Below are 16,635 nucleotides of genomic sequence, written 5' to 3' on the forward strand. Positions count from 1 at the left end.
GAACTGTTTTCATTATTAAAAAAATAAAATAAAATAAAACTACCTGCACTTGTTTTTTCCACCTATTTCGATGTTAAAGTGTCATGTCTATGAAGTAATAATTTATGTGATACTGGTGACCTATGGTGATCCTAGGATTCATAAAATCAGGATCCCACACAGAGCTTTCTACAAGATTAAGTTTATTTAACCACTTTCAGACCGGACCATTTTGCTGGTAAATGACCAGAGGTCTTTTTACACTTTGGCACTGCGCTGCTTTAACTGGTAATTGCGCGGTCATGCAATGTTGTACCCAAACAAAATTTGCGTCCTTTTCTTCCCACAAATAGAGCTTTCTTTTGATGGTATTTGATTGCCTCTGCGATTTTTATTTTTTGCGATATAAACGTAAAAAGACCGCAAATTTTGAAAAAAAATGATATTTTCTACTTTTTGTTATTAGAAAAATCCAATAAACTCAATTTTAGTCATACATTTAGGCCAAAATGTATTCAGCCACATGTCTTTGGTAAAAAAAAAGTCAATAATTGTATATTTATTGGTTTGCGCAAAAGTTGTCACATCTACAAACTAAGGTACGTTTTCTGGAATTTACGCAGCTTTTAGTTTACGACTGCCTATCTCATTTCTTGAGGTGCTAAAATGGCAGGGCAGTACAAAACCCCCCCAAATGACCCCATTTTGGAAAGTAGACCCCCTAAGGAAATTGATAAGAGGCATGTTGAGCCCATTGAATATTTTATTTTTTTGCCTCAAGCGATTGAATAATGACAAAAAAAAAATTTTTTTTTTTTTTTTACACAAAGTTGTCACTAAATGATATATTGCTCACACATGCTATGGGCGTATGTGAAATGACACCCCAAAATAAATTCTGCTGCTTCTCCTGAGTACGGGGATACCACATATGTGGGACTTTTTGGGAGCCTAGCCGCGTACGGGGCCCCGAAAACCAAGCACCGCCTTCAGGCTTTCTAAGGGCGTAAATTTTTGAGTTCACTTCTCACTACCTATTACAGTTTTGAAGGCCATAAAATGCCAAGATGGCACAAAACCCCCACAAATGACCCCATTTTAGAAAGTAGACACCCCAAGCTATTTGCTGAGAGGCATGTTGAGTTCATGGAATATTTTATATTTTGCCACAAGTTGCGGGAAAATTACAAACTTTTTTTTTTTTTTTTTCACAAAGTTGTCACTAAATGATATATTGCTCACACATGCCATGGGCATATGTGAAATGACACCCCAAAATAAATTCTGCTGCTTCTCCTGAGTACGGGGATACCACATATGTGGGACTTTTTGGGAGCCTAGCCGCGTACGGGGCCCCGAAAACCAAGCACCGCCTTCAGGCTTTCTAAGGGCGTAAATATTTGACTTCACTCCTCACTACCTATTACAGTTTTGAAGGCCATAAAATGCCAAGATGGCACAAAACCCCCACAAATGACCCCATTTTAGAAAGTAGACACCCCAAGCTATTTGCTGAGAGGCATGTTGAGTCCATGGAATATTTTATATTTTGCCACAAGTTGCGGGAAAATTACAAACTTTTTTTTTTTTTTTTTTTTTTTCACAAAGTTGTCACTAAATGATATATTGCTCACGCATGCCATGGGCATATGTGAAATGACACCCCAAAATAAATTCTGCTGCTTCTCCTGAGTACGGGGATACCACATATGTGGGACTTTTTGGGAGCCTAGCCGCGTACGGGGCCCCGAAAACCAAGCACCGCCTTCAGGCTTTCTAAGGGCGTTACAGTTTTGAAGGCCATAAAATGCCAAGATGGCACAAACCCCCCCCAAATGACCCCATTTTGGAAAGTAGACACCCCTAAATTTAGGGGTACACTAGTGAGACTAGGTAATAAATGGCGGGTGCCCTGAAACTATAAAAAAATAACTAACCAACCAGCGTCACCTGTAACAGTTATATGGTGATCACTGGTGAAAGGGTTAACTAGGGGGCAATCAGGGGGCTTTATGCGGTAGTATATGGGGGTCCCTGGCGCTATAAAAAGCTGCGGCGAACCTAAATACCTACCTGCCTAACTAGCGTCACCTGTGACACTAATACAGCGATCAGAAAAACGATCGCTTATTAGGCTGGGTTCACACTGGAGCGATGCGGGAACGCCACGAATGCGCGGCGGGTTCCCGCATCGCATGCCTCCCGGCGGCAGTTCACACTGCCCTATGCGAACTGCTGGGAGTGTCAGTGAAATGTTACTGACACCCCCAGATCAGTTCGCATATCGCAGTGCGATCTGCAAACTCGGATCGCATGGTGTGAACACCCATGCGATCCGATTCTGCTGCGGGCCAAAAAAAGGGTCCCGTGCGAATTTGCGGCGGGTGCGGCGGGTGCGGCGAATGGCTGAACTCGAATCGCACAGAGATCGGATGTGATTTGCACTGCAGTGCGGTGCGAATCACATCCGTTCTCAAACCGCTGCAATCTGAACCCAGCCTTAGTGACACTGGCGACGGGGGGTGATCACGGGGTTAAACCTTTATTGGGGGGGTTAGGGGGGTACCTTAGAACTAAAGGGGGCTAACCCTAACTGCCCTAACAGTTATTAGTCACAAATGACACCCGCCGGGTGATCAGGGGGTTAAACCTTTATTAGGTAATAAATGGCGGGTGCCCTGAAACTATAAAAAAATAACTAACCAACCAGCGTCACCTGTAACAGTTATATGGTGATCACTGGTGAAAGGGTTAACTAGGGGGCAATCAGGGGGCTTTATGCGGTAGTATATGGGGGTCCCTGGCGCTATAAAAAGCTGCGGCGAACCTAAATACCTACCTGCCTAACTAGCGTCACCTGTGACACTAATACGGCGATCAGAAAAATGATCGCTTATTAGGCTGGGTTCACACTGGAGCGATGCGGAAACGCTGCGAATCCGCGGCGGGTTCCCGCATCGCATGCCTCCCGGCGGCAGTTCACACTGCCCTATGCGAACTGCTGGGAGTGTCAGTGAAATGTTACTGACACCCCCAGATCAGTTCGCATATCGCAGTGCGATCTGCAAACTCGGATCGCATGGTGTGAACACCCATGCGATCCGATTCTGCTGCGGGCCAAAAAAAGGGTCCCGTGCGAATTTGCGGCGGGTGTGGCGGGTGCGGCGGGTGCGGCGAATGGCTGAACTCGAATCGCACAGAGATCGGATGTGATTTGCACTGCAGTGCGGTGCGAATCACATTCGTTCTCATAAACCGCTGCAATGTGAACCCAGCCTTAGTGACACTGGCGACGGGGGGTGATCACGGGGTTAAACCTTTATTGGGGGGGTTAGGGGGGTACATTAGAACTAAAGGGGGCTAACTCTAACTGCCCTAACAGTTATTACAGTCACAAATGACACCAATGCAAAAAAAAAAAAAAAAAAATGACATTGGTGTCACTGTGACTGGGGGGCAGGGGTAATTGGGGGGGTGATCGGGGGGTAAAGGGGGGGTGTGAGTGTGCCTGGCATGTTCTACTGTGTGTGTAGAGTGTTGGTGCAACTCACCGATCCGCTCTCCTCCGTGTCGGAACGGAAAATACCGACACGGAGGAGAGAATACATCACTTCCTCTCCTGTGTTTACATTACAGGAGAGGAAGTGATGTCACCGGGGATTTCCATTCGTCGAGAGCGATCGCGAGGGGGTGGCCATGAATGAATGGCCGCCCCCTCATCCCGGATCGCTCTCGAAGAAATGCCGACCGCCGCAGGCACCGGGGGGGGGCCCGATCGGGCCCCCCACCCGCGGGCAGGCAGGGACTTATATATACGCCCATATGCCTGCCCGTGCCATTCTGCCGACGTATATCGTCGTGCGGCGGTCGGCAAGTGGTTAATAAGGTAGTGAAAAAAGAAGGTGACCACAGCTGATAATTTTGATTTTGACAAGTTTACTAAAATATAAAAAAACAATTGGTTGATATGGGTTATTGCCCTTTCTGTCTGGCATTGTACCTTTCACTTCTTCTGAAATTAGGCACATGACTTCTAAATAAGATCTGAAGCCTGTACACATTATATCTATGAAATGAGGGTAGAGCACCCACAGGCAAGAGATGACTGGTGCCAAATGTGATTACAGTCAGATTGCGAAATGATGCCAAGTGCTACATTGCAACATCCACAGATACTTTAGAAGATTGATGTAATCAGAATAATCAGAATGAAATTTCCCAGATGACCACAATGTTCCCTTAAGATAAGGCCAGGGTGTCAGCTGTGTTTGCTCAGAGCTCAGCCAAAATGACCATACATGATTGTGTCATAGTCATTTTACAGAACTATTGTTCGGCAGTTAAAAGCTCCATTACAATTATAATATCTATTGGAGAAGATATCTACTCATATAGAATTCAATATCAATTGCATCAATCAGCCCATATGGCAGTACAATTCTAATAGTATCTGAAAATTTTTGGACATGTTTGGCAGTCAGATTCAACTTATGTCTATCAGTAGCCATAGAACAAAAAAAAACACCATGAACATTGGCATTCATTGGATTCCACTTCATATTTAGAGACCTGGAGACTGATTTACTAAAGGCAAATAGACTTATCACTTTGCAAAAAAGGTTGCACTTTGCAAGGGAATTTGCCCCAGAGGCCAGTGAATGTGGTGAAGGTTCACTTTGCAAATAACACCCAATCAGGTGCAAGGAAAATGTAAAAAATGAAAACTTTCTTTTTGCACATGATTGGATGAAAGAAGTCAATAGAGCCTCACCTCATTCTCTAAGCTCTGCCTTTAGTAAATCAACCCCTTGGTGTATGACCATGGATTGACATAGGGCCAATGTGGTGCCCATTTTTAAAAAGGGATCAAAGTCTTTACCAAGTAACTATAGACCTGTTAGTTTAACTTCTATAGTCGGGCAGATACTGGAGAGTTTAATAAAAGACCATATAGAAGAGTTCTTGCTGGAAATAAATATTTTAAGCAACAGATAGCATGGATTTATAAAAGACAGAAGTTGTCAAACAAACCTGATTTCTTTTTATGAGGAAGTAAGTAAAACCTTGGACAAAGGAGTGGCTGTGGACGTGGTATACCTGGATTTCGCAAAAGCGTTTGACGCAGTTCCCCACACACGGCTCATGTGTAAGGTAAAGTCTACAGGCTTGGAAAGATCAATTTGTAAATAGATAGAAAACTGGCTGAAAGAATTCAGAGAGTAGTCATTAATGTTTTTTACTCTGAACGGTCTAAGGTTATCAGTGGTGTATCCCAAGGTTCTGTGCTGTGTGCCTTACTTTTATTTTTCATTAATATTTTTATTAAAGATATTGAAAGACATTAAAGATGTATCAATACACAAGAGTAGGGCTCCAACTGGACTACCAACAAAGGTGACACATCAGCAACATATTCAGCAAGGTACTCCATGCATAAAGTATAGTCAACACACTTGACATGACAAGGCATAAAGAGCAGGTTAAGACATTCTTAAATTATGAAGTTTGTGTAAGAAATTGCATATGCCTGTTGACCTGTCAAGGTCACTGAGAAAGTTTTCTGCATGTCTGCATTTCCTGAGAAGAGTGGACGAGGGGGCCAACTATTAAGTCAGCCCCTCACCCCAAACTCTTTACCCTTCGGGGATCGTTTAGGTAGGGGATGAAGAAGGGAGAGAAGATGGGGAAAAGAAAGAGTGAGGGGGAAGGGGGGAAGAAGGGATGAGTGTGTTGCCTCATACACACGAGTGGATTTTCCATCGGAAAAATCTTGGGTGGTTTTTCCGACAGAATTCCACTCAAGCTTGGCTTGCATGCACACCGTCACAGAAAAGTTTGCTGAACTTTCTACCATCAAGAACACGGTGACGTACAACACTATAACGAGCCGAGAAAATGAAGTTCAATGTTTCCAAGCATGTGTTGAATTGTTTCCAAGCATGCGCAGGAATTTTGCGCATCGGAATTGCTACAGACGATTGGAATTTCCGATCAAAACTTTTTCTGACCGAAAAATTGAGAACCTGCTCTCAATGTTTTGCTGGCGGGAATTCGGCCAGCAAAAGTCCAATATAGCATACACACGGTAACATTTTCCGACCAAAAGCTCTCATCGGTCTTTTGCTGGTCGAATTTCCGATCGTGTGTACGCAGCATAAAGAGAAGTTAGTGGTAGGAGAGTGGGTGGGATTGCCACCAGCTACCCTCTCCATCTACTCCTCTCAGCACAATTTCTAGAATGTAGGCACCTCCAGTGCCGTCAGATTATATCTATAGCAGAGCATGACCGTGCAATGTCCACTAACCAGTATCACCAGATATTACTATCCTTGAGAATTTTGGTAGATAAACCAGGCTTCCCAGTCGAGAAGCTTGAGATCCTATCTTGGGAGGTATAGATCAGCTCCTCTATCGCTGCGATGTCATTGATGCACGATGCCCATTCTTTTATTGAAGGGTTCAATGTAGATCTCCAATGCACTGGTAAGCATAGCCTAGCAACATTTATCATATACATAGCCACTGATTGACACTTACTTTTTAATATCTTTATAAATTATATTGGGTCTGGGATTAAAAGTAACATTTCTGTCTTTGCAGATGACACTAAGCTATGAAGTGGAATAACGTCCTTACAGGATGTCTCCAATTTGCAAGCCAACCTCAATGCACTGTCTAATTGGGCAACTAAGTGGCAAATGAGGTTTAATGTTGATAAATGTAAAGTTATGCACTTGGGGGCTAAGAATATGTATGCATCATACATCCTGGGGGGGGGGTACAACTGGGAAAATAAATGGTGGAGAAGGATAGAGTTAGTAAGATTGAATAAAGACACCAGTCCATTCAATTCAACCAGAATGAGTGTCTGCAATTGTCCCTATCCTTGTACATTGCACACTCACATCATTCCCTACCCTCAAGGAGCCCATAATCCAAGGTCCCCATTCATATACTAGGGCCATTTTTTTTGGACAGAAGCCAATGAACCTACCAACATGTCTTTGGAGTGTGGGAGGAAACCGGAGTACCCGGTGGGGGTTTTGGTAGATCATAAGCTTCATAATAGCATGCAATGCCAAGCTGCAGTTTCCAAAGCAAGCAAAGTCCTTTCTTGTATTAAGAGAGGTATGGACACTAGAGAGAGATATAATTTTCCCCTGTACAAATTATTAGTAAGACCTCATCTGGAATATGCAGTTCAGTTTTGGGCACCGGTTCTCAAAAAAGTATATGGGGGAACTGGAGAAAGTGCAGAGAAGGACAACTAAACTAATAGGAGGCATGAATGAATGAATGAAATAATTTGTATAGCGCACAACGCGAACTGAATCGCCTCATGGAGTAGCTCAGCTATGAGGAAAGATTAGAGCAACTAAATCTATTCCTTCTTGAGAAGAGGAGATTAAGAGGGATATGATCAACTTTACAAATATATAAGGGCTCCATATAGGGAACTTGGTGTTGGGTTCGGAAAGGTTTTTTCACAGTAAGAGCTGTGAAAATGTGGAATAGACTCCCTCCAGACGTGGTTCTGTCAAGCTCAGTAGATTGCTTTAAAAAAGGCCTGGATTCTTTCCTAAATGTACATAATATAACTGGGCACTGACATTTATAGGTAAAGTTTATCCAGGGAAAATACAATTGCCTCTTGGGGATCAGTACGGAATTTTTTCCCCTGCAGTAGCAAATTGGATCATGCTTTGCTGGGGTTTTTTGCCTTTTTCTGAATCAACTGTGGGTATAGGTTTGTGTTTTTTCTTTGTTTTTGGTTGAACTTGGTGGACTTTTATCTTTTTTTTCAATCTGAGTAACTATGACAGGAGGCCAGATAAAGGATTGGAAGCCTTTTGGTGAAACAATGGGGTTTATATAAATAAAAAAAACTGTGCACAGAAGATGATTTCTGATTCGTAGCTACAAATATGTTCTTTTTGCTTTTTTCCTATTTAATTGAAAACCTATTAGAGAACTACTCACAAAGGGGCTTATGAAGGAAGGTGAGGAAATTCTGAAGTGAATAAAAGTCCATCAGCACTGAACCGTACGCTTTAATTTCTAGAAATAGTGCAGAGGTCACCTAATGCCTGATAGTTGATACCATGACACACTGATTTCATACACTGTACATTTACAATCTTGGAAACGGTGTGGGAAGTCAGGTATATAGCAGCAAAAGCTCTTATCCTGGCCACAAACACACAAAATTTCCATCAAAGTCAACCACTTTTCACCACTGTTATATTACACTGACCAAACAAATTAAATCAACTGGACACCAAAACTGTGACACCACTGAGGCTGTTTGTGGTAGGGTGCCTTAAAAAAGAAATCTTATAGTAAATGCATATACAAGAAAAACAAAGCCGTGCTTGTGCAATGCAGAAATTAGTTAAATACACATTCAGTAAATCATAAACTAGAATATTATATAAAGTCCCCATCGATAAGTGAAAAGTTATCTTTAAAAACTCACTGTAAGAGATCCAACACCAACAGTGATATAAACTCCTGTGAAAACCTTCATCTCAGATAGTAGGGGCGCTTACCAGATCCTATTGACCCTCTATCTCTAGAGAGATCAATTGAGCAGTGACCATAACCATCTATGGGGCATTGCAGGTAGAGATGCACTCCTATGGAAACTGACCACCACTGCTTATCTCCAGATCGGCCACTGCAGATACCATAGCCCGGGGCATAGAAGGAAAAAAATTATCCAAGTCATTGGAAGACGTCATTTATGACGAAAAATGTAGGGCAGTGTGCTGATGTCATCATGTCCATACTGATCCCAGAGGCGTGGGTGAATTGCTTGCCAGCAAAGAGACTGTACAGATTAGCATTTTTATTATTCCCTTATGTAAGTGCAATTTTAATTATTTTAATAAAACAGTTGAACGATGGTATCTGCCGTGGCTGGTCTCAAGATAAGCAGCAGTGGTCAGTTTCCATAGGAGTGCATCTCTACCTGCAATATCCCCTACATGGTTATGATCATTGCTAGATTAACCTCTCTAGAGATAGAGGGTCAAAAGGAACTTTTATATCACTGTTGAATCTCTTACAGTGAGTTTTTAAAGAAGATAACTTTTCACTTATCCACATAGATTTTATTTAAATATTAATATGTTTCACCGAATGTATACTTAACTCATTTTTCTTGTAACTTTAAAGCAAAAGCTGTCTGAAAAATTGACATTGCCAACATCAAACTATAGGTGACCTCTGTACCCCTTGGCTCAAGCTGAAACATCCTACCAGCATAGAGTACGTTAAAGTGAATAAAGGAAATTGTTTAAGCCTAATTTATGTAAGTCTGCTCAAATATAATATATTTAAACTGAAAATTTCAGATTTCTGCATAATCCCAGATGGAAGTGATTCTAAACAGGGCTAAAGTATGCCAGATTAGAAAGATAAGTGGTTTGTGTATAAAGAAGTTACACACCTTGAGGCTCAATACAAGCCCTTAACAGAAGGCGGGGTATTAGTAGGTAGAGCTCATAAACCAGTGTGGCTCAACAGGTTGGAAACTCTGGCTCAGGGCCCAAAATATGGTCAGTTACCTAATGTGAACTTCAATGTACTTTGCACTCTTGTTATGTAAGAGGAAGGATATGATTATCCCTTATCTTCTGTAAATCTTCACAAAATCTATCAATGAACGGTAAAGACAGGTCTCTTATTCTTATCCTCAATTTATCCTAGATGGAATTAAAAAATATTTTAGTCTACCAAATGGGATTTTGAATCAGTAAAACAAACAGAGCAGTGTGTGGTCAATCATTCATTTAAATCAAATGTAAACTATGTGCTGATTTAAAGTCACTGTCTGCTGAATAGGTTTGATTTTAGGTTATATTATTACGGTAAAGCAATTTTGCCCATTTTTTTTTTTTTTACCTTATCTGCCAATAATTTTCTTTACTTAGTAGATAATATACCTACAGTATCATTTTGCATCATAACTGACAATAAGACAAGACTGAATACATATACACTATAGCAAATATATATTGCCCCCCTGAGGTCTAAAAAGATATTTTTTTTTAGTAGATGCTGGAGAGGTTCGTCGCCTAAATATTTTTATATCTTCAGGGTACTGTTTTGTGCTTGAGTTCCTAATTATGCACATCTGCTGGCCAATATGAGCGTTCCCAATCTATTTCGTATTATGGAGAATAAACCAGAAGTGACTGGAGCACACAGAAGTAAGCAGGAGCCCCCAAAGGATGGACAGGGACCTAGTTGGGAATTATGGCAGAGAGATCCTGCTGTTGCAAGACTTATAAAAAGCCAGGACTTCTTTTCATTATAACAGTTCTATTAGAATATTTACACTAGTCACAAAACATTGTCATGGTTGCATTAAAGAGAAGAGCATTGTTTTATCAGTGTATAATTGTAGTGTGTATATATTTAGGGATCCTTGCCTTGTTATTGAAGACAACTCTTCAGACATTTAGATATTTATCCATGGCACGAGAATCCATTTTTGATTTTAAAAATGGTTGCCAATACAAATGCGCTATTCATGCATACATCTGTTCAGTCAAGTTTTAATAAAAATGTTGTAAGCTTTGTACATGAGACCTTGAGTCCGGCAACAATTTTTTTCATCATGTTTTGGACTTCACTGGCTGAATTTTTATTTTCCTAGGAGCTTGTATTTCTTGTTGTTCAGAGCCTAACTGGCTTATTATGTTTTTTTATTATGTATTTACTGAACATTTTAGGAAAATTTTGGATGAAAATTGTTTCTGTTCATTCTTTAAAGAAGATCTGCACCCTGAAGATGAACCCCCTCCCCCACCCTCACCCCACTCTGCTACATAATTATCTTAATTTTTTTACGGTCCACTCCTCCATACTCCATTCTCACCCAGATAAATGATGTCTATAGTCCCCAGGGCCCCCTGAAATATGTAATGCGCATATACCGGAAGATACAGTGATTACTGAATGACATTCTATTCAATAAGGTAGGCGTGAGCTAGGCCTAGTGTCAGATCATCGACAGGGGGCGACAGAACCCAGAAAAGGTGATGATATCACGGGACAAAATGGCAGCAAGGGACCCAAGCAATAGCACCAGGAGTGGATCTTAGCACTGGATCCACTCATTGGGTGAGTTTCTGAATTGTGCACAACCCAGCATCAGGTAAGAGATTATAAAAAATAAATACATGGGGGGGTCTAGTTCCTCTTTAAAGTATATCTGAATGCAAATTGTGGGGGATTAGATCCCATGTCAGTTTTTTTGCTGTCCCTATTTGTCACCAGAACAACACTAGAATCTGGGGACACCAGTTATTTTTAAAACTAAGGGGGTAGTTGCCTTAGTATAGATTATAGAGTTGGTCTAACTTCCTGTTGCGTCTACAGGGCAGGGAATTAAAGAAAAACTCCCCAATGGGCAACATATAGCAGAAAAAAATTGCAAGGATTTTAACAAAATATTTTGGCTTTAGATTTATTTTAACATGTACAAATGTGACCAAAACCAACAAATAACATTTTAATTTAAAAAAATCCAACATAGAAAGATATTTAACCTAATTTGATTTTTTTGTTAAATGCACGTTTCCCAGAAAAATATAAAGCCACAAGCTTTTACAACTGCAGCAAGGATGTGTTAATTTCTCATTGCAGCCAAAGTCTTGTTTCTGAGGCCTCAACAGAAAAATAACCATTACACACAATGCAGTTCAACCCAGTAGCAGCCATTTCTCACTTAAGGGACTTGCACAACTGCTGATAGCCAGGTACTGTTGTAGCACAATTACAATTCTTTGGAAAGGTTATTTTTGTACATCTGATAAGTTAGATAGTTAGACATGATAAATAGCCAATCACACTATAACATTTCAATCAGTGTTTGAGTCACTTGAGCACTTGACATGGACTCATAGAAACTGGGTAACTAATGGCGTCAACCAAGGATAAGTTCACTTAAGAATTCTCATATATAGATAATTAAGAGGGCAGGTCACTGAAAGTTGTTTCAAAGGGGGAATGGACATACAAATTGGGTCTGGAGTAGCTGCACACCCCGGCATGCGGTTAGAAAAAAAAGATAGGAACAATTCCCTGTGGGGCTTTTTAGCAGCAATTTGAGAATTTTATTAACAACAAATGATGCAGACCAATTGCCCAACATTGTTAGAATGGAAAAAGGAAGTAGATAAAATAATGGAAGCTGAAAAATGGTTACATGTGATTAGAAATAAACAAGACGAGTTTAATACTATTTGGGAAGGTTGGAAATATTACTCAATGGAGATAATATAGGGATTAAATCAAATGAAAATAGAGGAGGGGGGGGTTTTCCACTTTTTTTTTCTTCTTCCTTGGATGTACATGGGTAAAGATAGGGGATAAAAAAAAAATAATGTATGTATATTGTATTAATGAATATGATTAAAGAAAATAAATAAAATGTTATTAAAAAAAAAAAAAAACAACAAATGATGAAATATTTGTACATCATGAAAAAATAAAGATAGTTAAAATATGAGCTCTGGTAAGTGCAAAAACAATGCAAAGATTGATGAAAAAATACATACAATCTCTCACATGATTTATCTATACTTAAATCAATGATTTTTACAATAAGTTCCCATGTTCATAATTCAGAGAACCATTTGATTTATGGAAATACCCCAATGCATTTTAACCTAGAACAAATAGTGGTCTGCTTCAGGGGGTTCTTGTATTTCTGTTAATACAGCAAATGGATCATTTTTAATACTGAGCAACATTAAATCATCAGTTAATGGGTATCTATCAAAAACAACAAATCAAATATGTGCATTAGGACATCTATCTCCCTCTGGGGAGACACGTAGTGACGAAAGACCACCACGATTGGATGCATATCCCAATTCGGGGCAGTGATTGGAACAAGCAATTACTGCAAATTGAGCAAAAATTGAAATTTAGGCTTCAGGCCACAATATATCCCGGTTTGAATGAATCTATTTCATTTGCACCTTTCTTGAAGAGCTACTGTTCAGGCAAAACAAGCGGGTCACTGAGAGTTGGAGTAAAATTAGGAATTCCAGAGGGCTGGATAAAGAGTTCTTATGTACATATCCTGTACTATACATAACAACAAGCATAAGTTAAAAGTACAAGTAAGAGATTACCTATTTAATACCAGCTGTGAATTTATAACCATTTGTCAGACAAATAATACTTAATACATCAATACAGATTGTAATATTACTTTGAAAATACATAGTACCCTAATAAACTATTTGTAATTCAAAGTATTTCATCTAATTGTTACATTGACTTACCTCCTCATCAAAAGTACAGTTGTTGTATATATTGGTGCACATAACTAAATAATGCAGTAAGACATTAAAAAAAGAAACTTTATTAGTTACTCTAGTTCAATCAACAAAGCATGGATGACATTTTATAATAAACCTTTATATTTTAATTTGTGGAAGAAATTCATTAGGAAGCTAGGTCTCCTTTAAGCAAATCATTAAAATGTGATGGGAACATGCAGTGTAAAATGATATCTCAAAGTGAATTTACAGATGAAGTAGATCTGAGATGTTTTTATCTTCTTCTTGATTTACTAGATCTGCTTACTACTGCCTGTGCTTAATGCGTGAAGACTAGAACATGGATCCGCTTTACCACTTAGTGTCTTTCCTGGCATTTCTGGCATCTTGTCATTCCCTTGACTCCGGGGTCTTCCTACAACTCGATGGCTGTGCTTTGGAAAACAGTAAGAAGTGCAAAAATTCATGCTCTTATATTTTAGTTATTGGTGCTTGTAAATGCTATCTAGTATCATTTAGAGAAAATATTGCTTTTGATTTTTATAAAGTCATAACATTTGCCAAAGTGGTCTAATTAACAATTGATTAGGGTCATTCTTAACACATGATTTCTGCATACTGGAGCCTTGAAAAAGCCCCTGCTTGGGCAAAAAATTATTACGTAAACCTGAAAAAAAGATTACATCTCAATTTCCTCATAAACTCCAACTTGGGGCTTGTTCCGCAGGTTTCATTTTGTTTAGGAGCAGAGTGTACAGGAAGATTTTGCAAAGCAACTTTGTGGCAAAGCACCGCTTAGCTCCAGTATGGGGAAGCACAGACCTGAATGGAGGGACTCGTTTCGATTTTTAACTGGTGCAGATTAGATTGTTATAATTCCAATGGAAAAAGAGGATTTGCAGCAGATCAAATACATATCCATTTGGTTAGAGTTTTCTTTCAGCCTATTCAAGCCCTTAGTACTTTCTTCTAAACCCAATGAGAGGGGTTGCATTGCCCCAATGACACATTGGCTATATTTACAGTATTCCAAACAATTAAAAGCACATTGGAGTTTGTGGTTTGCAGGCCTATTGTAAGTCTACACTTTAAAGTTGCTTTGAGTTTCCAGGGCATCTTAAAACAAAACATAACTTACATTTTTTATTTTCTATAAGATAAGGAAAGGTTATAACTCCATTCAGTTTTTTGCCTTTTGTGTCCTATTAGGAACATTTCCCTGCACTTCCTGTCCCATAACCAAAACAGAAAGTAAGAGGAAATCCCTTCAAAAATAAGGAAAATGTGGGTTGTTGCCACCAGTGTCAGCAGAACTAGTGTCCTCGTTGGAAGATTTCCCCTCTGTCTGTTCTGGTGACAACCCCAAATTTAGGAATTTGTTTTATTTTCACACTCTGTGATGACTGTATACAGGAAAAATAGAGTGAATCTTCTTAACAGGGGCACAGACTGCAATAAAAACCTGACAGGTGTTCCAATACCGCTCTACTCCATCAAAAACGGAAAAAAAAGTTTTGCATTTAGTTATATTTAAACTTTTTATATTTTTTATATTGTGTTTTTCAATGTCACTTTAAATAAACTGCTTACAAGCTTTAGTAAGCTTCAGCACTGCTTAATGCTCATCTAAAGCTTGCTGAAGCCTGTTAGAAACTTAAAAATAATAGTCAACACTCCCATTATTACCATCTTTGTATGTATATCCATTTTTAAGCTTAAAGTGGTAAAGTGAGTGTAAAACCTGTCCTATATCTCAATGAGGTGAGCAGCCACAAATGAGACAAAAAGATTAAACAAATCCTCCTACATAAGTTTTACATGTATATCTGCTGTCTTAGCCTTTCTACATTCTTTGGAAAGTTCACGTCGTGTTAGAAATCCTTCTTCCTGTTTCAGCAGCACATAGGGGTGGGTGTGGAGTCTGGGCTTACACTGTGTGAGAGCTTATTGGAGGAAAGTCATACACCCCTTCCACATGGGCAGAGGAATAAAGGAACATGCAGAGCTGTATTATGAATAAACCAGCTCTCTACTTATCTCCATCTAAGCTTCCTTCCCAACACAAATTTTCAGCTACTGTTATCTCATGTGTCAGAGAACTTGTCAGAAGTGACTCATGCTGATAATAGAAGGATGGAGCACCAGAGGGATATGGCACTTCAGGCTTTGGAGAGAGACAAGTAAACATTACAGAAATATGTGCTTAGGTCAAGTTTCATGAATGGGGTTTACAACCACTTTAAGATAGCAATGGTTAAACCCCTGCCAGGTAATTTTTTGCTGCTTGTTTACCATTAGTGAGATTTCCCTTCCAGTCCCAGAGAAAAAACATTAACTTAGAGAAAATCTCCTAAAGAGCGTGGAAGTCTCTCTTACCTCTTGCTCTGGGACAGCACTGAAATTTCGAATTTCTCATCATTTGCTTTATTGGTGACAAAGGGTAAATTTCCCCAATGGGGACAGCAATAACTGCAACTTGAAAACATTTTGCCTTTAGATACACTTTAACATCCCTATATTGAAACTGAATTTGTTGTTAGAGGTTTAAATAAAGCTGCGTAAAGTTTCCTGAAAGCTTTACAAATGTTGTGCAAAAGCTTGCTGTAAACAATGCTCTTATGCAAGCTAAAATCATTGAAAAATGTTATGAAGATATTGAAATATGCTGTTGATCTTTGTTTATGGTTGAATACCAGATCCTGCATTTGTGTATAATAGTGTGCATCCCATTATCTGCATGCGGCTTTTGGTAAAAATCCATTCAGTGCCTTCTTTACAGTTGCTGGATACTGCCCTGAGCAAATGTCTTCCAATGTTGTGAGAGTCAACAGTAGCCACTGTTACTGAGAAAAGTTGTCTCTTTTACCTGCCCCCTTCTGCTTTCTCTGCCATTTACAGAGCTTGTACTAGTATTCTCCAACAATGCATTTATGCTCTATGAATGGAGGAGGAGAAGATGTTTACAAGAACTTCACTGCCCACTCATAGAACGTGTTGCATTGTGGGAAAAAAAACATACAAAGTCTCTGAATGGCAGAGAGGCTAGAAGGGGCAAGCGAGAAGTGCGACTTTTTCTCAGTAACAGGCAGTATTCAGCAGCCCTGAAGAGGGCACTACATGGGAGTTTATTACCAGAAGCAGCTGCCTGCAGGCAATGGGAAATACACTAATAAACATAACTAATGTGTTTGGTGATGTAATCCCCCCAAAGAAATAATACATGAGTGTTTAGTGCAGTGGCGGCTGGGGCAAACAACCACTCCCTGAGCGGCCAGCAACACGCCCCCGCCCTGCTCACTGTCTGCACTTATCCCATCTGGGTGTCGGGCAGAGGGCAGTGGCTCTGTGTCCTCTC

General features: G+C 39.8%; 1 protein-coding gene across 1 annotated transcript in view; it reads left to right on the forward strand.

Annotated features, from left to right (window-relative positions):
* Positions 1-12,957: 12,957 nt before the first annotated feature.
* The window catches only part of BPIFB6 (BPI fold containing family B member 6), a 52,333-nt gene continuing 48,655 nt past the window's right edge, over positions 12,958-16,635 (forward strand). The window contains exons 1-2 of the mRNA XM_077459033.1: positions 12,958-13,118; positions 13,578-13,726. Of these exons, the coding sequence (XP_077315159.1) occupies positions 13,621-13,726 (106 nt within the window). The 5' untranslated portion in view covers positions 12,958-13,118; positions 13,578-13,620. The remainder of the gene's footprint in view (positions 13,119-13,577; positions 13,727-16,635) is intronic.

Source organism: Lithobates pipiens, unplaced genomic scaffold (assembly GCF_037356315.1).
Source record: "Lithobates pipiens isolate NorthernLeopardFrog02 unplaced genomic scaffold, aLitPip1_a1.2 Scaffold_28, whole genome shotgun sequence".
Taxonomy (NCBI): domain Eukaryota; kingdom Metazoa; phylum Chordata; class Amphibia; order Anura; family Ranidae; genus Lithobates; species Lithobates pipiens.